The sequence below is a fragment of the Pieris napi genome, chromosome 21 (genome assembly GCF_905475465.1).
Source record: "Pieris napi chromosome 21, ilPieNapi1.2, whole genome shotgun sequence".
Taxonomy (NCBI): Eukaryota; Metazoa; Arthropoda; class Insecta; order Lepidoptera; family Pieridae; genus Pieris; species Pieris napi.
Window position 1 is genome coordinate 1,393,632 of NC_062254.1, and position 24,938 is coordinate 1,418,569.

General features: G+C 34.8%; 1 protein-coding gene across 5 annotated transcripts in view; it reads right to left on the reverse strand.

Moving 5' to 3' along the window:
• The window catches only part of LOC125060110 (transcription factor RFX3), a 28,466-nt gene that overhangs the window by 920 nt on the left and 2,608 nt on the right, over positions 1-24,938 (reverse strand). For 2 of the 5 annotated variants that reach the window (XM_047664830.1, XM_047664826.1), the window contains exons 3-15: positions 22,639-22,734; positions 21,664-21,751; positions 20,765-20,818; positions 13,930-14,011; positions 9,057-9,277; positions 6,457-6,704; positions 5,417-5,577; positions 4,155-4,395; positions 3,437-3,628; positions 2,683-2,793; positions 1,844-2,016; positions 343-499; positions 85-224 (exon numbers count right to left, since the gene is read on the reverse strand). In XM_047664830.1, coding sequence (XP_047520786.1) covers positions 90-224; positions 343-499; positions 1,844-2,016; positions 2,683-2,793; positions 3,437-3,628; positions 4,155-4,395; positions 5,417-5,577; positions 6,457-6,704; positions 9,057-9,277; positions 13,930-14,011; positions 20,765-20,818; positions 21,664-21,751; positions 22,639-22,734 — 1,959 coding nt within the window. In that variant the 3' untranslated portion in view covers positions 85-89. The remainder of the gene's footprint in view (positions 1-84; positions 225-342; positions 500-1,843; positions 2,017-2,682; positions 2,794-3,436; positions 3,629-4,154; positions 4,396-5,416; positions 5,578-6,456; positions 6,705-9,056; positions 9,278-13,929; positions 14,012-20,764; positions 20,819-21,663; positions 21,752-22,638; positions 22,735-24,938) is intronic. The other 3 variants (XM_047664828.1, XM_047664827.1, XM_047664829.1) reach the window with 3 other exon arrangements.

Below are 24,938 nucleotides of genomic sequence, written 5' to 3' on the forward strand. Positions count from 1 at the left end.
TAAATATTAAATTAAATAAACTTAATGCCTCTAAGGGGATGATAAGAAAACACACCCTAATACTTTATACACCTATATACTGACCCTAGCTATTCATCGAGACGCGCCCTCTTGGGCTCCCCCTCGTCCTCTTCGTCCTCCTCTTCCTCCCCCCACTCCCACTCCCCCTCCCCCTCCAGCTCCTCCTCGCGGGACACCTCTTCGGGCAACTCGTCGTCGTCGTCCTGAAAACGATCTCACGGTAGAAGCAGAGGCTCTGGTTATAGTGAATATAACAATTTCGAAATGAGGTCATGAAAACATAGTTTCAAAACTCAAAACAGTCAATTATTATCGTCATACCGAAGCCCGCTGCATAACCGCGATAGGCGGCTCCCCGCGATGGGCCGCCACGCGTTTCTCGATGAGGAAGGCCACGTACTCGTCGTACAGCAGACGGATCAGGTGGAAGGAGCCAAAGGACGCTGCCGATCTGCGAACAACACCGTCGTCTGTGAACCTACACACTACGTGCGCTATCTGTCTTGTGCTCGTTTACATATGTGTTAAATTAAAACTAAAACATTTTCACTAAAATACATAAAAATACCAATTGTGGGTAGTAACCCATATCTACCCACATTTCTGACAGTTCACAAAGTTTTATAAGAATTTTGAAATGTTGTATGTACTTTCATACCACATTTTGACCATCAACTCTGATTATCATGAAAAAAATGTTGCCATTTTGAGTGGGTACTAGATGGGTACTGAAACTACCCACATTTAAAATTATATATCAGTTTCAAATGACATATAAAGTTAATGTCTTTTGTGAGTTTGAGAAATTTTATAACTTACAAAAAACTAGAATTATTTAAAGAAATCTCTCCTAAGAAATAATATTATGTTGAACCATTTTTTAAATTAAAGTTTATTTATGTAATAATTCTAGTTTAGTTTAGACATTTCTGAAATGAAACTGAAATCCAAGTAAACACATACGATGACAAATTTGATCAAAAATTGTTTATGAAAACCATTTCAACACTGCGAATACAAATACCTTATGATTGAAATGCATCAGACATGGAAAAAATATACACGTTAGGTAGAATGTCAATAAAATATATTCCTTGACAAGTTGACGAACATATATATTTACATACATAATTATTCTTATATGCTGAGTGATGTATGTATGTCCTTAATGTCCTCCTATTTGCTAAATTATTTAGTTTTAAATTAATGTACTGTTTTTGATAATTTTACGCTACGCCATCGCTATAGTTATATTTTTTTATACGATCAGGAGACTCTCCTGTGTAATTTGCTGTGTAAAATTTTTGTGAATTAATAATATATTTTGAGTGGAATTAAATTCCACAGAATTTTTAGTAAACCCCTGAAGCTTAGTAGCTTGTGGGTTGCCATCTTGAAAATAAAGTACATTGGTTGCACAAGAAAAAAAGAGTGCCAAAGTAAAGTATTTATTTCTCTTTATTGTTATATTAAAAAATATATTATTTATTATAAAATAATATTAAATTAATATCTTAACTAAACAATTGCATATTATCTTTACAATCAATAATTTAGATTCAGCGCCAATCGATAATTTACGTTTAACGAAAAAATATTTACTAATATATAATACGACTAAAGAATCACATCAGGCGAAATAGAGCATTTTCGTATACTTCATTGTACTCATAAAGGTTAAAGTATAATACTTTATTATAAAGTAGGTATGGCAACCCTAACTGCTCTATCTTCTTACTAGTAACAATATTGAGTTTTAATGAAAAATATGAATTTCAGTAAATTTTTAAAAATATCTCAGGGTCAAACTACCCTCATATACCTCAACGTCAACTCGCGAATAACGAGCGAGGAGTAAAACGACCAGTCGAGCAGCAGTCGCCTCGCGCGCGGCGTGTAGTCCGGACGTCCGACGTGCGGCGCTAAGGCGTCGCGGACGCACGCCTCGAGCCACGACGCCCATTGCTCTAGGGTTGCGCCGCGGCCCAATGTCGCCTGCCAGTCAATTTTTTTTATTTTATATTTTGGAAATTAATATAATATAATTCTTTTCTTTTGTTCTACGCCCTTGAGAACTGACATATAGTGTAAACTTTTTCTAACGAATTTCAAGGGACCGAACTTTTTTTTCGTTATAGGGAGGGAAGAGAATAAAAAACAAATTAACCAATTATAATAATTTATATATACATATATACAATTGATAGGTGACGATGGTGCGTTTAGTAACTGAGACCAAAATTTCCTACAGGCAATGTAATCTAAGAATAATGGCACACGTGTTAATGCAATTAATAATAACAAAGGCGAGACGGCTGTTATGAAGGTACCTTTCTTAGAAATTTCAGCACCTTAAAAGTTTAGTTTTGTAAGCTGATTATAAAAACAATTAAGTATGTTGTCGATATCTAAATATGAAAATATTTCGTCGTTATAGAGAATGTGTGTTGCGTTATAAAGAGTAAATTACTATGTGGGTTTTGTGTTAAACCAAACAAATTAATTTTTTTTACGTTATAGAGAATTATCTGTTATAACGAATAACATTATAAAGAGTTTACACTGTAATTGACTCTTTTCTTTCATTATACGCCCTTGAGCTGACATAGTATGATTTAGTTTTTCTTATAACGTTTCCTATAACGTATTGAAAGAAATCACCTTGAAGTCAGCCTCCAGCTTGTGAGCTGCTGGAGTAGAGCCGCAGGCGCAGGCCCAGCCCGCTTGCTCTCGGACCACACGGAAGTCCACGCGACTCAGGTCTGACACCATCTGAATTGAAAGAGGTATTTCAGATTTTTTAAATAGTCGGAGCTACGGCTCGTAAGATTAGCCAGACGTGGGCACTCTCTTCAACTATTACATAGCAATTAACGTTTCATTATTTCGCTTTTATTCTATTGTTGTACGCGAGTGGTTAATATAATAAAAATAAAATCCTCTAATTTGTTTATTATTTTATATTACTTTTAAAACTATAAGAAATAATAACAGTTTTTGAAAAAATCTTTCGAAAACATTATTTCGTAGTTTATAATTTAATAAAATGTACAGAATTAATAATTTTTTCTTACACACTTTCTATACATATTTGTTTTTTTTCTAAATATATAAAAAGATTAACGTTTCAATTACTTAGGGAGCGTTCAAGTATTACGTAACGAATTTGGGGGGAGGGGTCATCTTCTTAAACGTTACGATTCGGGGCTGGGATTGAAATACGCGTTATTGTTAATATTATTTTAACTTTCCAGTTCTTTACATAATGGTAACTTTTAGATATAAAGAGTCACTGGGAGGAACGTTTTACGATTGGGTACAGAAAAACGTTACGGCGCGTTACATGGGGGGGGGGAGGGAAATAATCTCCAATAATTGCGTGACGTAATGAAAAATAAAATAAAAGCTTTTTTACCTGTTGTATCTGATGCTGATTAGTGAGCACTGCCCTGGCGGCCTGCGCCAGATGGTTGAGCGAAGTGTACCGCCTCAGAGCCCCGGCCAAGGCTGCCGCTGCTGAGCTCTGGGCCCGTTGGGCTAAGGGTGGGGCCCCACTGCCCCCACCCGCCAGAGCCCCTTCCAGGCTTTTAGCGAAGTTACGGATCGCCTATAAAAAAGGTTTCGTTTAATTGGTGCTTCGGTGATTAATACACATGATATAATCATATATGGCACACAAAACGTTCCTTAAATATCGTATTATGCCACGATGACTCAAACTCAAAATATCTTTATTCATATAGCTAAACAAGTTCACTTATGAACGTCAAAAGCAGTTAAATTAATTATAAATTTACATTTACTACCAGTTCGCAAGTTAAAGGCGTAGAGCGGGCAAGAAGACTTCAACTTGAAGAACTGGCAAGAAGCTTTCCGACACTCTTTTTAATCGCCAAGTATTGTGTCATACAAATTGACTGATAATGAAAGTCAGCTGCAGGTATTAATCGGAACAACTCATCTGAACACTCTCCATTGTAAATGCAGTAGAAGGTGCAGAGAAACATACATCTCCAGACTACGCCAAGATTCGACGATTCCGCTAGTAGCTGGTAGTAGGGGAGCACTCGCCGAGAGGTGAGAACATATTATAGTATATTGAATGATTATCTACAAACTGACACTGGACCCACCTGAGTCAACTGCGACGGTATAGGCCGCAACACATCAGGCAACAGCAGATCCACAGCTCTCTGGTACAACTGCAACTCGGCCTTCCTCAGCCACACAGCGACATCCCGTCGTGCGGCCAATTTGTATAGAGCACGTCGGCATAGTTCGCCCGGTGGACGCTTCCAGAAATTGCGTCGAGCGCGCTCTACGGCGGACGTGTCCAACGCCGCGACGGCTTCTAGGAACTCTATGCCATGCTCTCTGTACGAACAGGAGACTGTTTTAACGGATTCATACACGTATTTATCACATTCCTACAGAATATTCTCACTCTGGCCAACTTTAAATACCCCTAAATATCAAATAATAAAAATGTGTGCGTGTACTAGGTGTACACACGTAAGAAGTGAAACTTCTTTATGACCTTATTTTTCGAAAAATTATCTATATGCAACTAACTTTACAGAAATTGGTTAAATAAAGTTAAATTAGATAAAGTTTAACAAAAGGCTTTTATTATCATAGACAGGAATACAAATACAATTATTTCATTTTAACTTATTACTGTACTACTATGTAGTACTAAGATTATTACAGAATTTCATTAATTGTAATAGAATTATTAGTATTACTATCATTGTTATCGTTATTATATATTTTTGTTACTAATGGCTTCGAATCTCTTCGGATCAACCGTGGTAGGGACAAGAAAAAGATGGCGCGTAACCGAAAAAGGTGACAAATGTGTGTAAATTTTTTTTCCAACGCCGATAAAGAAGTTTGACTTCAAAAAGCAACATGGCGCGTAACCTGCTACAAAATTTCTCCCATACGTCGATAAAGAAGTTTCACTTCAAAAGATGGCGCGTAACGGAAAAATGTGACGCGTAACGAAAAAATGTTACACTAAATTTTTTTCCAACCCCGATAAAGAAGTTTCACTTCAAAAACACCTAAAGTCGTTTAAGACAGTGTTTCCCAACCCTTTTTGGGCCATGGCCACCCTTAGCTTCTCTAAAATTCTTTTGAAATTTCAGTTAATATTTCGTATTGATTTTTTGGGTTCGAGACCTAAACCCGTGGGCATCTTGTTTCTCCCTGAATTTGGGGGGGAAAACCTTTTCACCATGGCAATACCCTGACGTTTGTAACTAAAGTCACAAAGTTTTGACCACTGTCAAATGTCAAACCTCTTTGTAGCACTGCCTTAATATTAAATATTAAAGCCGCGTTTTTATTTCAAAATAAAGATTAAACAAGTTCAAAATTAACGAAACCTTACCGATGATGAATCTGCAAAAGCTGTGCAGCATTGATCGGCACATCATCAGGCAGATCGTCGATGAAGATATCTGGTGGGTCCGGTGGGATCACGGCTCCCAGGTACTGGCGGTGAGCTGACCCACTTATGCCCACCGGACCTTGATCTTCACGACGCACATCCTAAATTACAAAAACAGTTATACAAATTTTATTGTCTGAGGTATAGGCAGCGGCACGTAAGTCTAGCGCTGGCCGATACGTGGAGGGGATTGCTGCGCATGTGTACTGTCGCGCGGGGGACGGAATGCGACTGGAGAGCCAATCGAAACTCTTCATTCCGCCCCCCTCAGGTACCTTATTTTTGACGTGATAACGTCTTTAAAATCGTTTTAGTCGGGTGACATGTTCAGAAAATTGTGTCACACCAAAACCTCACGAGCGCGATCGCAGGTATAACGAGAGAGAGACGGACCGATCTCCCGTCTCATCTCGAGCGCTGCCAGTCATTCCGTGAATGTATGAAGAAAAATGTATATCATAGTCGAATAAGTAAACTTGTCATTTTACACCCGAAATTTATCATCAAAAGTGTGAATAAAACGATAGATGTAATTTAAAATTTGAAAAAATTGTTATCTTCATTAATTCCTTACTTCCCAAAAACTTATATCACCAATAAGACGTTATCACGTAAACATCTCGATCGTAAACCTACTTTACAAACAACCAATATTTACTTCTGCGCAATAACGGTCAGCGCTAGAGTTTCGTGCCGCTACTTGTATCTTATCTTATTATTGATTAATACATATATTATTTTTACACACATTTAATAATTAATTTAAAAAAAAAAAATTATGTGATGCTGGAAGTTGGAACACAAATTTCTCCGTCACCGAAGCGTCGGATATGGAAGAATCTTTTTCAACTACCTTTGGTCTATAATTAATTTTGTTTCTACCCACATATTATTTATTTTTAAAGTGCAACGACTAGCCAAAAGAATCAAATATTAAATTGCTTAAGAAATTAATATATTAATAAATAAAAAATTTTTACCTCATGTTGTTCATCCATATCCAACTTATTAGGGAACGTGGGCGAGTCCCTCGGCGCAGTAGGCTTAGCCCGTATCCCATAGTAATGGTACTTCGAATTCCCACGGGTTCCCAGCCTGCGCGTACGCAGCCCAACGAACACCGAACGTATGAGTTTGCCGAACGACGCCGCGTTCACTGGCTCGAGGCGGTGTGTGGTACAGTGCCGTAAGTAATGCGCGTAAAGAGTCGAACGGGGAAGAGACACGCCTAAGACAAAATTATCTAGTAAAAATACAGAAACATTTATTAACACATTTACAGAGAAATATGTTATTTATTTTTAAAAAATGCGTAACCAATGAAAAAAATTACACACAAATCAAAAAACAAGCATAAAAAATTGATTAGGAAAAACAAAATTACATAATAAAAAAATTAACTACAAGAATCAAATAATAGAACCTTTGTCAGTTAACTCATCGTACAATAAAAAAGATCCATTAACTCATGTTAATTTCTTAACTAAAGTAATACAGCGAATCGTATGTGCCCTTTTCAGACGGTTAAAAAGGTTGGACTCAGTTTCTGCACTTAGACTCTCACTAGGTCTGTTGTACGTAAAGTCCTGGCTAACTAAGCTCGCCTAGCTCCTCCCAGAAGCAGAGAAGTCTCCTGGGCACTACGGCCTCACGGAGCGACCTCACTGCTCCGAGGATTTCTGTACGTTGGTGAGCCACAGCCTCGCATTCTAGGATTACGTGGGCTTTTCAGACGTTATAGGATAAAACAAAATACAAAAAAAATCAGAGATGAGTACGTTCGCTGTATGCTTATGAAGCGCCTTGAGACCACAGCCCTGATTTTCAGACCATTTCGTATGTATGGATAGGATCGTACAAACGCTCTCGGTTTTTTTATTAGATTTTTTTGAGACTTTAGACTAAAGCTAACCAAATTGGACTAAAGGAACAATATAAAATCTGTATGCAGCAAGCATCAAGCGCAAGGACCTCACTAAATTAATATCGATAAATCTTTAATAAATTATTTGGAATTTGAAATTATTTCAATACGTTTTGAAAATTTAGTCTATCAATTTCCTAATGATTTAATTCTGAAACCTAAAATTCATATTATACACCTATAAATATTTCAACTAAATTAAGTGAACAATTAAGTTTTTTAATATATAATTAACCTATGTTATATATTGCATAAGAATTTTAGGTAGGCTAAGGTGGAGCATAGCACAAAAATGGTTGGGAACCCTTTCTAATATTTAATACTTATAAATTAACGTGAACGAAAACGTGTTTAATATAAATAGATACTTTTTTTCATAAACGTTTGATGATGCATTTGTGACTTATTAAAAAAAGCTAAAAAAACATCAACCCAAAAATGTTTCACGAGCGCAGCGCTTATCAGATCCAGGCAAATAATTAACACAAAGGTTCTAAAACGATTCAGCAAAAGGTCTCTATGGAGTTGCTGAATGTCCAACGAGTCATTTATTACTGTTTAATTGTCAATCCGACACAATCTGTTAACAGGCCCATTCAACGATCAGCACAAACGTGAGAGGCGTACAAAAGGGATTGTTTCTAGTCAACCGTGTACTGCAGTGGATAGCAATTTTGTGTGTACTAATAGATTTACCAGCCGGCTGAGTAGGCTGTTGGCTAGGGCGGCAGAATTTTGGCACGGCAAGTTTGGGATTTTTGAAGTTATACTTCTTTAGGCGCGTTATGAAAAATTTATGAGAGTGAAATTTTACGATTGCGCGCGCACCGTGACACAAAGTTGTCAGTGTGATTATAGCGTGCGCGAGCGAGATGGGAATAAGACAATCTACAAGTAAAAAGAAATAGAATATGCGTGAAGTTCGAAGATCGCAAACTTTGAATGACCATAATGATTAATGACATTTGTCATTTACCTTTTAAACAAATAAAGGAGTTTTAATTATTTTTTCAAAGAAATTTAGCAATGTTTTTTCACAAAGACCTATTGTTACTTAGTTAAAAGTTATGAAACATACCAAGTTATTAAATTTAATAAATAATATAATAAAATAATAAATAATAATAATTATTATTAATAATATTAATTAATAATTGAATAATATACTAAATATTATTAAATTGTTGACGTTAAATATTAATTATTTATTAATTATATTTAAAAAAAATCAAGAAAGCCAAAGAAGTATAACTTCTTACGCGCGTACATAAGTACACGCAACCTTTTTTTTTTTTGCTATCTGCTTAGAAATCAAAAAGATTTCTGCATCATAATATGTTTTACAGATAGAAGTCTGCGACTTTCCCCTCTCCCACATTTGGTGTAGCAAACTTGCATAATTTAGAGGAGGCTACAAACTGATTTGTGTATAGTCAAAAATCAAACCCAATAACATTATTTTACTTGAAATTTCAACGAAATTTTTGGATTATAAAAATAATCTTGGATATCACAATTGTAGAGGGCGGCAAAACTTCACAGCCTATAACTTGAAAATTTGTATAACAGCCACTGAATAAGTCAGAGTGCCTGAGAATTTGTTAAAACTATTTTCAAACAACAAAAATCTTTCCAATCACTAGATGTTTTACTTGCCCTTACCTTCAGCCGTCTCGTAGTGATCGAGCAGCCACTGCACAGTGGCGGGCGGCATTCGAGCAGGTGGGGCAGGAGACGTGGGCTGCTCATTGCTCGAGCCCGAGGTTCCCGCGCTGTCAGTGAACGAGAATTCGCCCGCCCATTCATTATCAGCGCTCCCTTCACCCACTGTCTCGACATTCGCCACTCCGAATACTGGATACGCTCGAAGTGTCTCCCTAAGGAACAATTAAATGCTGTACCTATTATCCACATTTCAATATATAAATACAGTGGTAACTCGATATACGAGTGCCCTAATATTTTTTTTAATAGAACACGGGCAAACGGGCAGGAGGCTCACCTGATGTTAAGTGATACCGGCGCCCATGGACACTCAATGCCAGAGGGCTCGCGAGTGCGTTGCCGGCCTTTTAAGTATTGGTACGCTCTTTTTGAAGGAGCCTTAGTCGAATTGGTTCGGAAATACTTCAGTGGGCAGCTTCAAATAGTTCCAAATAGTGGTGGTGCGCGGCAAAAACTGCCTTAGAAAACGCTCAGTTTTGGAACGGCGGACGTCGAGGTGATACGGGTGGAATTTCGTATTATTTTATTATTATATTATGCATCAATATGATAAGGAATGCAATAAAAACCTCGATATACGAGTGTTTTGACATACGAACAGCCGAGCAAGCGATATTATGCTTTGAGAGAAACTTTGCTCTCAGATTTGAGGTACGACGAAACGCACACCACACCAACATACGCCCTTATTGGAGTCGTCTAAAAGTTTCACCCGCCTCAGACTAAATCTCAGTATAGAATAAATATTTTTTTTAAATAAATGTTTCTTCTTGTAAACACATTTTTCTTATTCAAAAACACACAAAAAAAACTAATCTATTAATTTCAACGGGGAAATTGGTTTGAGACCAGCAATGTTACAGAACGAATTAAACTCGTATGTCGAAGTACCATAGTATATCTAAATTCAACTCACCGAAAACATCGTGAGGAAACCTACATGTCTTAGACCCAAAAAGTCGACGGCGTGTGTCAGGCACTGGATGCTGATCACCTACTTGCCTATTAGATTTAAAAATGATCATGAAACAGATTCAGAAATCTGAGGCCAAGACCTAAAGAGGTTGTAGCGCCACTGATTTTTTTTAGTTATTTCAATACATGGCAACACAAACGCTTGCCGGGTCAGCTAGTTTAGTTATAAAATTGTAAGTGTTATGTAGAAATTATTACGTCAAGTACCGTTAATATGTGGTATAATGAGAGCTGCCCACGACACAGGGAATCCTAGTGCGGTAGTGCACTTTCTTTTTAACTAAAAATGCTTTTTATTTCAACCATTAAATCCTTTTGCAATAAATAGAACATAGTGGGCGGACTCCGACAATGTTTCCGCCTAAGTTTATTTACGCCCACGTTTTATGAACCCTTAGCTCGTGGATATTTTAAATTACATAAAGCCCACCTAATGTAAAGGACAGAAAATGAGTTGCGCAATTCTTAATTGAAACAAGTTCAAGGAAAATGAAACCCTACGTGGACAAGTTATTGAAAAACGTAAAACGAAATATCACTTTGTCAAAGCATTTCAAGTCACCTTAATTAGTTTCGTAATATATATTTATAGCTCTATTGAGGTAGCGGTTTCTAATGCTTTTCAATAGGTAACTATCGTAATACTTAAGAATATACATATAAATATGTATATATATGTTCAGTCGAAAGAGTTAAAAAAAACGACATTCCTAAGATCCTGCCAATTGGGCGATTTTATAATTATCAAAAGCTGTAAACCAAAACAAAGAAACACATGATCGATACGATATTTAATCATTCACGCAAACAGAAAAGTATCTGTACCAATTAGAAGTGTATAGACAATCCTTTTAATAGAACAGGGGGCAAAGTTGCAGCAGCATCTGATGTCAAGTGATACCGCCCATGAACCAGAAGGCTCGCATAAGAATTGGTACGCTCTATGAAAGACCCTAAGTCGAATTGGTTCGGAAATACTTCAGTGGTTCACTGGTCCCACGCGCGGTAACTGCCTTAACTATAATCCTCTTGCATTTATATGTATTATTTAACACTTTCAGGGAAAAAAATATTACTATTAGCCTCAGAGTATTAAAATGTCAAACTTCAAGAGCTGTCAAATCATTTTTCCAAGTACGATATTGACGAGATTGAAATTAAAATGTGTGTAACACATATTAATTATTATCTATAATATACACATATTATCAGTTATGATAACTGTATGACATAAACGGGACATAATAAGTGCCCCATAGACTTGGACCCGTCCTATTAAATCAGTGGCGCTACAATCTTTTTAGGTCTGGGCCTCAGATTCATGTATCTGTTTCATGATCATTCATCAGTCTAATAGGCAAGTAGGCGACCAGCCTCCTGTACCTGACACGCCGTCGGCTTTTTTCCTCACGATGTTTTCCTTCACCGTTCGAGCGAATTTTAAATAACCATTTAGAAAGACAGTTCATTGGTGCACAGCCGGGGATTAGAGTCGCTAATAAAAAAAGGGTGCGTGTACTTATGTACGCGCGTAAGAAGTTATACTTCTTTGGCATTATTAAAAATAGTTTTTGATTGCATGCAAATAATTAATTACAATTAAATAATCAAAGACTGGAAAAGGAGTCATTATAGTCAATAAAATTCAGTTTACATTTGAAAAATTAAATAAATAAATATATATTATTATTCTCTTACATTAAGTGTAACATAAATTCTATTATTATTCGAATGTTGTTTTTAAATTATGTCCAATGCCGTAGCATCTTCCGTGGGCAACTTCATTCTGTTAATTTTGTGTCACGGTGCGAGCGCATCGTAAAATTTCACTCTCATAAATTTTTCATAGACAGTACTCGAGTGACGGTTGCTCGCGGCGCAACTACCTACATAGGCTCCGTGCTGTCTTTCTTTTAAAAAATACTACTTGTGATCAATGCGACTTTAATAAGTGTTAAAACGTCTAATAATACTACAAAGTAATAGATAAATGTATAGTCAGTGCTCAAGAGAACGAAACACATCAGGATTTTAAAGTGTTTTGACGAGGCTTCAACTGACGTGCCACGCTTTCAACAATCAAACGGATTCATGACACTGTTGCATTTTTGTGAGGTTGTGACGTCTAGTGCTAAAAGTGACTAAAGTGTCTTCTGAAAAATCTTAGTGCAAAACGAAATACAAATATTAAACAGACATTAGTCATCCATATGAACTGGTTACAAAATTATCTACTATACCAAACATTGGTTCATTTCATCATAATCTCAGATAGCCACTTATATAAGGGTATCGACTACGTGACAAGCGGTCCAAGTTCGAATAATCTGACTTACACTATTTATTGATTTTATTTGCTCATGCAGAACAAATATTGTAGGATAAATACGTCAAAACACCGCCATCTAGTAAAATTTCTAGAATTAGGAAAATATAAATTTATCGATAATAATTTTAACTTCGTTGAAAAATTCATATTTCTTCGGATAGAGGGCACTGATACACTATGGAAGAAATTCATCAAATGTTACTGAACTTACAGCAAGACATCAAACAACAAAAACAAGATATGTTGGACATGAAAGAGGATTTAAAAAACATAATAATTAACAACATTCACGAGAAATTTGCAAACCTTGAATTGAAAAACGAACAATTAGAAAAAACTATTGAAGAACAAAAAGTCAAATTAAATAACTTAGAAAGGCATTCACGACGAAAGAACCTTGTCATGTTCGGAGTAGAAGAGAGTGAGAATACTTATTTTGAATTAGAGAATATTATAGTAAATATAATAAACAATTTCTTTGAATTTCAATGTGACAAAAATAACATTGAACTTGTCAGAAGGTTGGGAAAGAAAGGTGATAACATAAGACCAGTTGTTATAACGTTTAACAGCATGAGTTACAAGATACATATTCTGAAAAAAAAATCCTGTCTAGAAAATACTCAGTATTACATTAAGGAGGACTATCCCATTGAAGTCCTTAACAGGCGGAAGGAACTCCAAGTCCAGTTACAGAAAGAAAAAGAGAAAGGCTATACTGCCTTCATAAGATACGACAAACTTATAGTATTAAAAGGCACATTTGAAAAAGAGAACCCCACCAAGAAGGTACTAGAAACTAGAAAACAACTACAGCCAAAAGCAGAGGAAGAATGGAAAAAGGGAAACAAATCTTTTTTGAGAGGAGACCAATTGGTGATTAAAAAACTGCAGGATAACCAGCGCGAAAAAAGGAAGAGAGATAAAACTGTATCTCCCAACTTGTCTACACAGAAAAAACAGAACACATCTAACAAGTTTGAAAACACATCGACTAAAACTAACAATGTAGGACAAAAAGAAATATTACAACCAAACATACTACAATATATAGGAAGAGATAGATCGTTTTCGACCTCCGACATTTCAAAAAACTAACAAACACACGCGAGCAACCTATCAAAACAAAAACAACAACAACTAAAACCGGAAAAGCAAAACAAATATGGAAGAAACACATTCTAAAACAACCTAATCAAGAAGCCTTCCCACCACGGTTGGTCGCCGCGGGAAGATCAGACCACCACCCTCTAACAAAAAAACATAATATATAATGATAGCATCGCTCAATACTAGGACTTTAAAAGTTAGAGGAGGCCTTTGCCAAGAGGCACACCAAACTCTGAGATATACTGGAGTGAAAATATATTAAAGTTCAGATATATAAAACGACAGAGTTTCGGAATTTAAAGGCTATATTATTATTATTATTATTAAATTTTTCATAACGCGCCTAAAGAAGTATAACTTCAATAATTTTAAAATAAAAATTATAATTACATATGCGGCTGCGATCCTTGTGCGTATATCTCTTGCGGCTCCACATATTGTACGTGATAGTTTACGCCATTCCCGCCTTCACCTGCAACAGACATACCTGCTCACGTTACTAACAGCATTTCCTAAGTCCATAGTTTTTACAAACATTAAAAAAAAACAAGATATTTTATAATCGTTCTAGTGCTTTATAGCCTTCTAAGGAAATTCGCACAATAAGCAGAATAAGTTAGAAATATTGATTTATTAAGATCCTTATTAAGAGTACCTTGTTACCATGGTTACCATGGCCATGAAAAATGGTAACCATGGTAACAAATACGCACTTAGGTTCTTTTTTATATCGAGCTTTGATCCGTTAAAAACTATTGATTAGCTATCTAAGGATTAAAGTATGATTTTGGGCTTAATTTTTAGAGTCGATAAAAATATGTTAATAGTTAAGTAAAGTAGTATGTAACAAAATGTTATTAAAATATATAATATGTCAATTAATTATAAGATTTAAGATAAACCTGAATAAATGGACATATATGAGCGACATTAAAAGCGACAAAGAAAATATATTACAAGTAAAAAAACTTGTATTTCTTTCGCAACGATAAATAGTTATTATTAAGTTTATAATTAAAAAATTAATAAAGCAGTTAGTAATATAAAAATGGTATTCCTTAATACTTCGCCCGAACGCGTATAAAACACAGACTATAAAACTCGCGTGAAACCAAAGGTTAAAAATTAAATTCTATTGACGGCGAAAATTACGAAGACGTATTAGAAACAAAGGCTAGTTCAAGTTCACGTAATATGACGCCTTGACGACGGTACTCACAGGGGTAGTAAGCTCGGTACCGCACCTCCATACCCGCAGAGGTCTCCCAGGCAACTCAGCTCGACAGCTTCCCAGACCGAGAGAGAAAGTTTCCACCCACATGTATAGGGTTGTGTCAAATCGAAGCGATAATAAAAAATCGAACGTTCTCGAGAATTTACGACATTATTATTATGATGGTAAATTGTATTGGATTTTTTAATGAGTTATATCTATAATTGCATTAATATAATATTTTCCAAGTCATTGAAGTATTATAAAAGTTAATTATATTAAATGCTCTTTTAAGAGAATATATGTGGAGAGATACGACCTCCAAAAATTCAAAAAACGAGTATACTCCTCCCTCAGAGGCCGGCAACGCACCCACTAAAAATGGGCAGTCATCGCAACCCATAGACACGGCCCTTTTTGGACGTCCCGCAAGCTCGTTTGCCCCCCCTTTTATATAAAAAAAAGTACATACAACCAGTGGCACTACAACCTTCTAGGGGAAAACGAACGAAATATATTTCGATTTTTTTTATTGGCAAGTAGAGCCGAACGAGCGTTGCGCACATATGTCTATTGGTTTGAACTCACACCTCAGGGTAGAGTGGCTAATGTGGGATAAGAAACTAAATTCTAAAATTTTAAATAATATGTGCGGGTTATAGGATATGCCATGTCTATCAAAATCAGCCTAACCCACGCCGTCAGTTCAGTTTTCTATCGATCTTTTCATTCACCGTACAAGCGAGTGTTAAATGCATGAACAATATATTGGTGATCAAATTGTTCTGCTCAGGGAGAGCACGCTGAAGCCACCAGGCCAAAACTGCTGAAACAAGGACTAAGATAATATCGTATTTGATATTTTGAAAGAATTCGCGTTTAGAAAAGCTTAACGCGAATTTCATTTGCACTGAGATAATTTTCCTTGAACGACTGAAAAATTAATTACACTCCGACAAATTTTACGTCTCACTTACATTATACCTGACATATTTTAACTATAAACGACTCCCAAATAAATAGCAATATTCTTTGAATTGTTGTATAAAAAAATCTAGAAACTCTTAAAATCATATCGCTTATAGTACAGCTTCCCATGGACCACAGTATTTAGAGGATGCGTCTATCTCACTCCCACTCGACGATGTCTCACACCCTACCTGTCCACGCCCACTGATACCTACTGTATAACTATGGTCTATAATTTCACATTTTAACAGGTTGATTTTTTGCCAAAGGGTGAAAAGACACCCCAATTAATACAAGTAATTGATACATTAAATGATCCCTCTTTCAATACATGGTGTTTTTTGCAATAGATATTTTTCTATGAAAAACATTGTACAAATTAAAATAATGCCAATAATTTAGAGTATATACTTTAAGATATCTTCTAGATATTACCCGGTGTTAGCCCTTGACTTGCGAACTGTTAGTACATGTAAATTTAAAACCAATTTAAAATCTTTTCTGTTGACGTTCATAAGTGTACTAAGTGCGTACAATTTAAATTTACGCGAGTACTAAACATTTAATTATTAATTATCTTTCGAGTACTCAAACTCGAAATATCTTTATACAAGTGGGTAACCAAGTACACTTTTGAATCGTCAAGTTGAATTAATCGTAAATTTACATTTACTACCAGTTCGCTACACATTCAAATCAAACATTTTAAAAGTCACAATTGTGACGAAAAAAATCGCGTTTATACCCGTTATTTTTTTGACTTCAATTTATATCTAATGAAAATATTTTCTATCAGTAAAAAGCATGAATTAAAAGGTTTTTTATCATCAGTTATATTACCGAATTCCTTAAAGTATATGATTGTGTTTAAAAAAAATATATTTTTGTATTCCAATTTTTATTTCTTATAAGCATTTTATTATGAAACTCAATAACACGACACGTGCCAAATTCGCACAACATTATCATCCTACATAAAAGGACTGGTCCGCATCACATCAAAGTGCAGCAGGTTCGATTAACAATGCGCATTGATAGTGATCACTCAGGTAAATAATCCGAGGGGGCATATTATCTATTATTAAGGATTTTATTGAAACACCCCAATTAATACCGCACGGCATTAGAAGCCCTAAGGTGCATGATGTAACGGTTACATTTCTGTGAATTTAAAACACAGATTTAATAGGTATCAGTTTGACAGGATAATCAGATATTTAATGTCGAGGGTTGTTTGATACGACTTCTGTTTGGACTCTTACGCAGGTCATAACAACGGAAAACATTGCAGGTTTCCTTTAGTATATTAGTAAGGAAAAAACATATTAAATGTCTAAAGAAACCGCGAGGCTCGCTAAGAGAATTATTTAAAGAAATCAGTATTTTACAGTTGCCCGAAATGTGTATGTTTATAAAAACATGAATACATTTCTAAAGCGCAGTGACTGTCACAATTTAAACAAAAGTAGGAATAGACTTGCTTTTCCAGCTTTCAGACTTCATAAAACTGCTGACTCATTTATGGGGAAATGTATATAGATATATAACAAAATTCCAGATCATGTAACCAATAGGGTGGTCCTTATTCGACTTTTGAATTATCCTCGGGGCACTTTCTCATTTGATTATATACCTCTAAATATGAAATACGTGTTTTTTTGTTTTTGTTTTTGTTAAGATTTAGAGGTCGCTACCAGCTGTCAAAATTTTTACAAATAAAATATTTTTTATATTATTAACAGCCAATTAGATACCAGTCTTGATGTCTCTAATTGAGTGACAGACAAGCAACTATTTACGTGACATCTACTTTGAAATGAGCAGGCTATGGTCCATCAGAATTTAATGTCAATAGATCTACTATGCGTCGGTAATGGGTCAAAAATCGCAAAGCTGTGCAGATTCGCTCAAAAGCGAGTTTAAACCTAATTCGTCATTAACAATTCATTGGGACGGCAAACTTCTAGAAGATATTACTGGTCACAAAACTAAAGATCGGCTGCCAATTTTGACATCAGGATATGGAGTTTATCAACTACTCGCTGTTCCAAAATTGGAACGTGGAACAAGCGAAGCTTGTGCGTCCAGCTGTCTATGAAGCTATAAAGTCATGGAATTTGAGCTATAAAGTAAAATGTCAGACAATGTTTTGACACTACTGCTGTAAATATCGGCTTAAGGCGTGGAGTATTCGTCCTTCTAGAGCTCAAAATGAATAAAAATAAGCTTTGGTTTGCTCGTTGTCACCACATAATGGAAATTATGTTGTCAGCTGTAGTGGATCAATCGCTTGCCCCATCTAGTGCTCCAATACAATTATTCAAAAGATTTAAGAACAATTGTAACACTATTGACCAAAGCGACTTCAAATCAATAACAGCTGATGACGCTGAGGCAAATATTCTTGCAGAAGTGGCCGCAGACAGAATTTCGTTTGCATAAAAGCAACTTCAAGTACATGAACCTCGACATGACTACAGAGAACGGTTGAATCTTACTATCATTTCCTTAGGAGGTGTTCCTGACAAAAGCGTTTCATTTCAGAGACCTGCTGGTGTTCATCGAGCTAGGTGGATGGCAAGAGCCTTGTACAGTTTAAAAATGTATTTATTTAAGCATCAGTTTAAGCTAACGAAGAAGGACGAAAAGGCTGTGAGAGAAATATGTATTTGCACGGTGATGATTTATGTCAAATATTGATCAAGCAGTCTTCGAGTCAGTCAGCACTAAGAAACGACTTACAATTATTAATAGACCTTAAAGCTTCAACAAAAATATAGCTACTGATGCGCTGATAAAGAATTTAAATAATTTGTTATTTGTCAGAAGACATAGTTTCGCTTGCGTTTTTCAATGACGAAGTTTCAGTTCAAGAAAAGAAAAAAATGGTAGAAGTACTCAAAATTTAAGGCACAGAAGATTGCTTAAAACGAATAAACCTTGACATCGCACATATCGACAAAAAAAATAAAAAACTTCGTGAGTAGTCATTCCTTAAGAATCTTCCAGACCCTAGATCTCTCATCATGTTTTTTTTAAAAGACGTCGAAACCTGGAACGAAGACGCTGATTATATAGCTGCCAAAAATATCGTTCATTCATTGCGAGTAGTGAACGACATAGCTGAGAGGAATGGAAGAATATAAAAAATTAATTACCTACCACAAATGAAGAACAAAAGCAATATTTGCTTTTGATAGTCAAAGAGTATAGTATAAAGTACCCTAATACTAACAATTCAACCCTTGTATCTTTTAAATAAACAAATCAGATATCTATGTAATATCTTAATTAATAACAATAACAATAATTTCGTAACATTTTTAAGACCTGGGTATAAAAATAAAGAATTCTAACAAATACAGATTTTCAATTTTTATTTAAAATTCAAACCTTGGTAGCTTGGATATCATTTAAAAATTTCAAAAAAAATACTGAAACACTTTTTTATGGTATATATCCAAATTACGTGGTGCCCCGCGAAATTAAAGAAAAAAAAAATTTTTCTTAGGAATAAGGACCACCCTAGTAACCAAACTTCCGCTACATAAGTTTAAACTTTACATCAAGGAAATCCTAATGAAAAAACCAAATTACAAAGTTCAGGTATACATAGATGATAAGAATGCGTGGGCACTAATGCCGCTATAAGATAGTGAGAACTGAGATGGCGTAAATATGACATGCATAAGTGTACAAATTGTACCTAAATGAATAAATGAGTTTTGAATTTGAATTGAATAAATGTTTTTATATGGCAACAAAATATTGTTCGTCGACTGCACACAGAGACAATAGGCCATTTGACAGTTTGAAAAAGTGTTATCGGGAGAAATCTGTATAAAACACGGTTTTTGAAAGCGTTTTTAAGTAAAATAACTCGAAAATATTGTTTAAAGAATTTTACGTCAATCACGTGACACAAAATAATCACAGATATCTTGAAGTTTAATTTCGTTGACACTGTTTCTGATTGAAACATACAGAAAGAAAGGGAAGTTTGGAAGGAATTGGAGGATCCTATCATGAGGTTTCTATACTACATCTATCTTTAATTCATTCATTGTAACATCTTTGGAATCAAAAGGCTTTATTAATATAAAAATAATAATTAATACGTAAAATACTTGACGTTAACAATAGTGGTACGTTATAGAGACTTTAGCAAAGAGAAGCGGTTTGGCGAGTTCATGAAATTACGAATATGTAATTTGAATATTGAAATCCAACAGAATCAAAAAATACATAACTGTATATGTTCCATAGTATTGTCTTTGATTAACATAACCCTTACACATTTAAAGAAAAACGCTTTTTACCGGATTAAAGTTATGTATTATTATAAATTTACAACACATCTTTTGTCTTCAGTCACCGTGACCACGCACGCTGTAAAGCACGCGAAACGTCGGATAAATTTAAAATTATGTCAAATAGTTGTAATCCGGTAAAAAGCGTTTTTTTTTTTCTTTAATTCAAAAAATTAATATGTTCCATCTCTACTAATAATCTAAAAAATGTTTAGTCTTGTCAAATAGCGTATTATTAACATTCTTAATTAATATATGTAATTCATGGCGGTGTTATATTAATCGAGGTATTAATGACGCACAAATGCATACCAAATTTGTTTTTGAAGTGAAACTTCTTTAGGAGCATGAGGGTAAAATTTTGACGAAACGTCACGAAAATGTGCATCGTTTTTGTCGAAGAAAAGGGACAGAGCTATTGAGACCGATTGACAGAGAGTGAGAAATTAAATACTTTTAATATTTATGACAATTAAATTCATCAAATTCCTAACATATATTACTTTTTCCCTCCCTCTTAGTCTCGGAAATCTAAAGTTTTTGTATAAATATGAAGAAGACTTAAAAATTTGTTTGCCAAAGAAATTTCACTTGATTGTGTACTTTGTACGCACACACTTTTTAGTTCGCTTTTTCATTACACATTGCTAGTGGTTAGTTAAACCATAAGTTAGTATGTTAAAATAAGTATAAGCAAAGCAAACCATCCCAAAAATAAAATAAAAACACTTGCATTCATCGTAGCTTTCACCGCTGTAGTCTTCACTGGGCTCCTCTTTCACATTGTCTGTGCATCACACAATAAAGTGCAAATATAATAAGCGAAACACCATGCCACTCATAAGTCAAGGGCGGATCCAGGAAGGTCATGACCTCCAGACCATGTCTCATTTTACCATTGTCTTTTATACACTTGATATTTAGATCCTGTATTATCTAAATCAGTAACTACTAACATCGTGATGACATGATGATGCCCTCGAAGTAAACGCTGGATTCGTCCTCGTTAAAAAAAATTGCATTTTCTCTCTAACTTGTTTAATAATTGTTTTTTATGCAAATTAGACACTATTCATAATATTTATATATATTACCCAAAATATCGGATAGTATACGCGTAGTAAGTAGTTTAATCTGTCAAAAACTGAGAATCCGAATATAACGTAACTACTGTGAAAATTCTTCTAAGAGCTGTACGTTATTACTTGAGCTGTCAAAAGCTATCTGGAAAATTATATAGCCAAATGTGTCTGGACTTATTTATACATCTTATATTCTTTTTTTATTGTTTTATTTTAATTTTTTTTAGTATAAAATGGTTTACTACATAGATTTAATCACTTCCAGTAACGATAGCAATCCCGAATAATATTAAACTTTTTGTACCCAGGTTTGCTCCCAAATTGACACCATCACAAATTCATACAATTATTCAAAGAACTACATCGATATTGGGTACTAACTATCGTAAGTACCCACTTACTATCCTAGATAGTACTGTTCACATCATATAAATCATACAATTAAACATAACGAACTTTTAAAAAATCTGATACATTGCGGTGCCTAAATAAATTTAAAACAGCTTTAAACATACATACATAAAATAATATCACAATTAAAAAAACTCACTCGCTACGATATAAGTATGTTGTGTCTCGTTATTGGGGCTCGAATGTCCCGAACTGTCTCCGTTTACTTCCACGCCTGATGTAGACACCTGAAAAATATTTAAAGACATAAAAATTTCAATTAAAGTTTTTCCGCGCACCACCACTATGTGGAACCAGCTGCCTACTTAAGTATTTCCGAACCAATTCGACTTAAGGTCCTTCAAGAAAAGAGCATACCAATCCTTAAAAGGCCGGCAACGCACTTGCGAGCCTTTTCAATGCAATGTGAGTGTCAATAGGCGGCAGTATCATTTAACATCAGATGAGCCTCCTGTACGTTTGCCTCCTATTACATAAAAATAACGAAAAATTAAGGATTTTGGAATATCAGAAATGCACACATATCTTCAAATAGATAATTTATATTTTTAATTATGTTGTCTGGAAGAAACTGCTCTTAGCAGTAAGACCGACCATTTAGGTCCTTTGATCATTTATTTAATTTTATTTATCTGCTTGTGTTATTGTTATGTAAAGTGTTATTTATATTATATTAACTTGCAGACACGGTTATCTATTTACTCCTATCAACAATTGTATACTAATTTCGTTAATTAAAACGATTTGAAGTAATCACTGTTCGGTTTCAGTAAACTTACTATAAAATTCTAGACCACCTTAACAGTGGACTGCAAATATGACATTTAGAAATGAGACTTGACTCCCGAATGACAACTACTTGGATGATCTCGATCCTGATTAAAATCCAAGACAAATTTCCGAATGGATAATCCATTTGTACAATAGCTCATAAAATAATCCATACAGCTGAACATCTTAGAATTGAGCATCCCATTATCCTCTGCTCATGTATATACATAGACACAGTATAAAGCAACATGTTTGGTAGAATCTCAGAAACTACTAATTCGAGTATTCCTGGGAGTATAGCCTTACAAGATTAACGTGATACCAAGTCCTATACATATGTTACCTGTTGTATTGCATGTTGCAAATTTATCCCGTTGCTAATCTCTGGTATCACAATTAATTCCCGGACGGCACTCGGCGATGTACTACTGCTGGTGCCCTGGAAATGTTGTTTTAATAACCGCATCTTAAAATCGTTCGGAAGCAAAAGACAATGAAACAATATCAAGTCCGGGAGTTGGAATAGCGCTTTGGAAATAGATATATGGAGGTAACTAAAACAAATTATGAAGATGTGGCCATTTACCACCTTACCAAGAATGTGAGGAATTAAGAAACGGGAAGACTTTGGACTTTATTTAGCAGTAGCAAGTATATAGATTTTTCTTCAAAATATTAAGTTTATTGATAATTGCAGTTTTCATTTTTATATCTATTAATGTACTTAATTGATATGTTTTCTGTTTCATATATTAGTTTAACAATGTAATCTGTTTTGGCTTTGTATATTGTCTAAATGATTTATTTTATAATATGTATAGCTGTAAGATTACTTATAAATAAATAAAAAACTTGTAATTAAAAGTAAAACTACAACAATTCATTAGTTTCACATTCATAGCTCAAAATTTAACTACAATGCTTTTCCAATAAATTTTATTCAAAGAAATCACTTAAGAGATATATAACTTTTAGGGGTTTAATTATTGTAAAGCTCTAAACTACTTAATTTGTTAATTATCACATATATAAACTATCAATGTGTGAGTATTATAACCATAGTGACAAAGAAATAAAATAGAACCCATCTCATACAATTGCAAAACAAATGAAGATTAAGTATTAAAAAAAATACTAGAATGTCACTGTAAAATAACGCGCCGTTTCTATACTTAACGCTGGCTAATGCACAAATCGTGCCAGAGCCATAAAAAAAAAACAAAAAAAACGCGCCGTTGAAAAAAATATTAAGACAGAACTAATAAGGTAAGACGTATCTCTACTGTAGAAACATTACCTAACCACATCGTATCCCTAACATTCGTACTAACTGATGTGAAAGTGATCTAAAATTATCGCGATTCATGTGCATTTTTTCTTTTTCTTGTGTCCTTTTTGTTAATAATGTCCTGTTCACTGTTTACATCAGTTTTAATTGCTTTGTTTTGTTCCATTCGTTTTGTCTAATTAACTATGTCTCATGTATTTTGCACTTCTTCATCTAATTTTTTTGAAGTGAAAACTTCTTTAGCGGCGTAGTACACTTTTTTTGGAATGGGTAAAAAAATGTTACTCGCGTCAGGACACGTGACCTGATCGAAAATTCGTAAGACGGACGGAGAGTAAACAGCTGGCGCGGCGTATTTAATGTAATACAGTGAAACTTGGTTAAGTGGGACCTGGATAAGTGAGAAACCTCCATAACTGGAACTCATGCTGAGGTCCCAACACTTTGGCACTGAATTACCTCTGTTAGTGGGACGACGTAAGCCTCTATATCTGGGATTTGTTCTTTCGATTTATCATCATAGTTACCTCTATAACTGAGACAGCGAGTAAATTTTATATGCATAAACCTCTGTAACTGAGATAACATTGTTTGTTTACTCATTCTTATTCTACTCACAAATTCCACACGTAATTCCAAGTACGTAAGTAATTTTGAGCTTCAGTTACCTTCAGTTTTAGTTTCGCTTTACTATCATACAGATGTTTATTTGAAAAATGCCAAAACGAAAGCTACAATCGTTATCATTACGTGAAAAACTGAAGTTAATATCCGTTTATTAAAGTGAAGCGAAGAAGTTTGTGCTGAATTTAATATGCCAAAATCTACTCTTTGTAGAATAATTCAGAGTAAACATAAAATTGAATCTCAATGTTCTGAAGGACAAGGAAAACTAGAACCCTCTGTAAATGAGACAGATATTTATTTATACCTGTATATCTGAGACACTGGGTAAGTGGAATACCTCTATAAGTGAAATGACATTGCAGGTCCCTTGATGTCTCACTTAACCAGGTTTCACTGTATAAATTGTCATGTTTATGTACGATAGCACAATAAATAAATATTGTATTCTACCACATAAATGATAGTACTTTTATACTGATAATTAAAGCAATTCGTGCAAAATTATTCCCTAACCATTCCAAAATATCAAAAATGCACAACGTTAATATTCAACTAATTCAGTTTTCACTTCTGTCGGCACTCCCAGAGTGCAAGCCGTCGATTTTTTTCTCACATTGGTTGCCTGGAAGCGGTCGCTCGAAAGCGATAAGGCCGCCAGTTGCCCTCCTTTTAATTTAATTATGTCAACTGTATTATACTTCTGTATGCAACGAAGTGTTAATAAATGA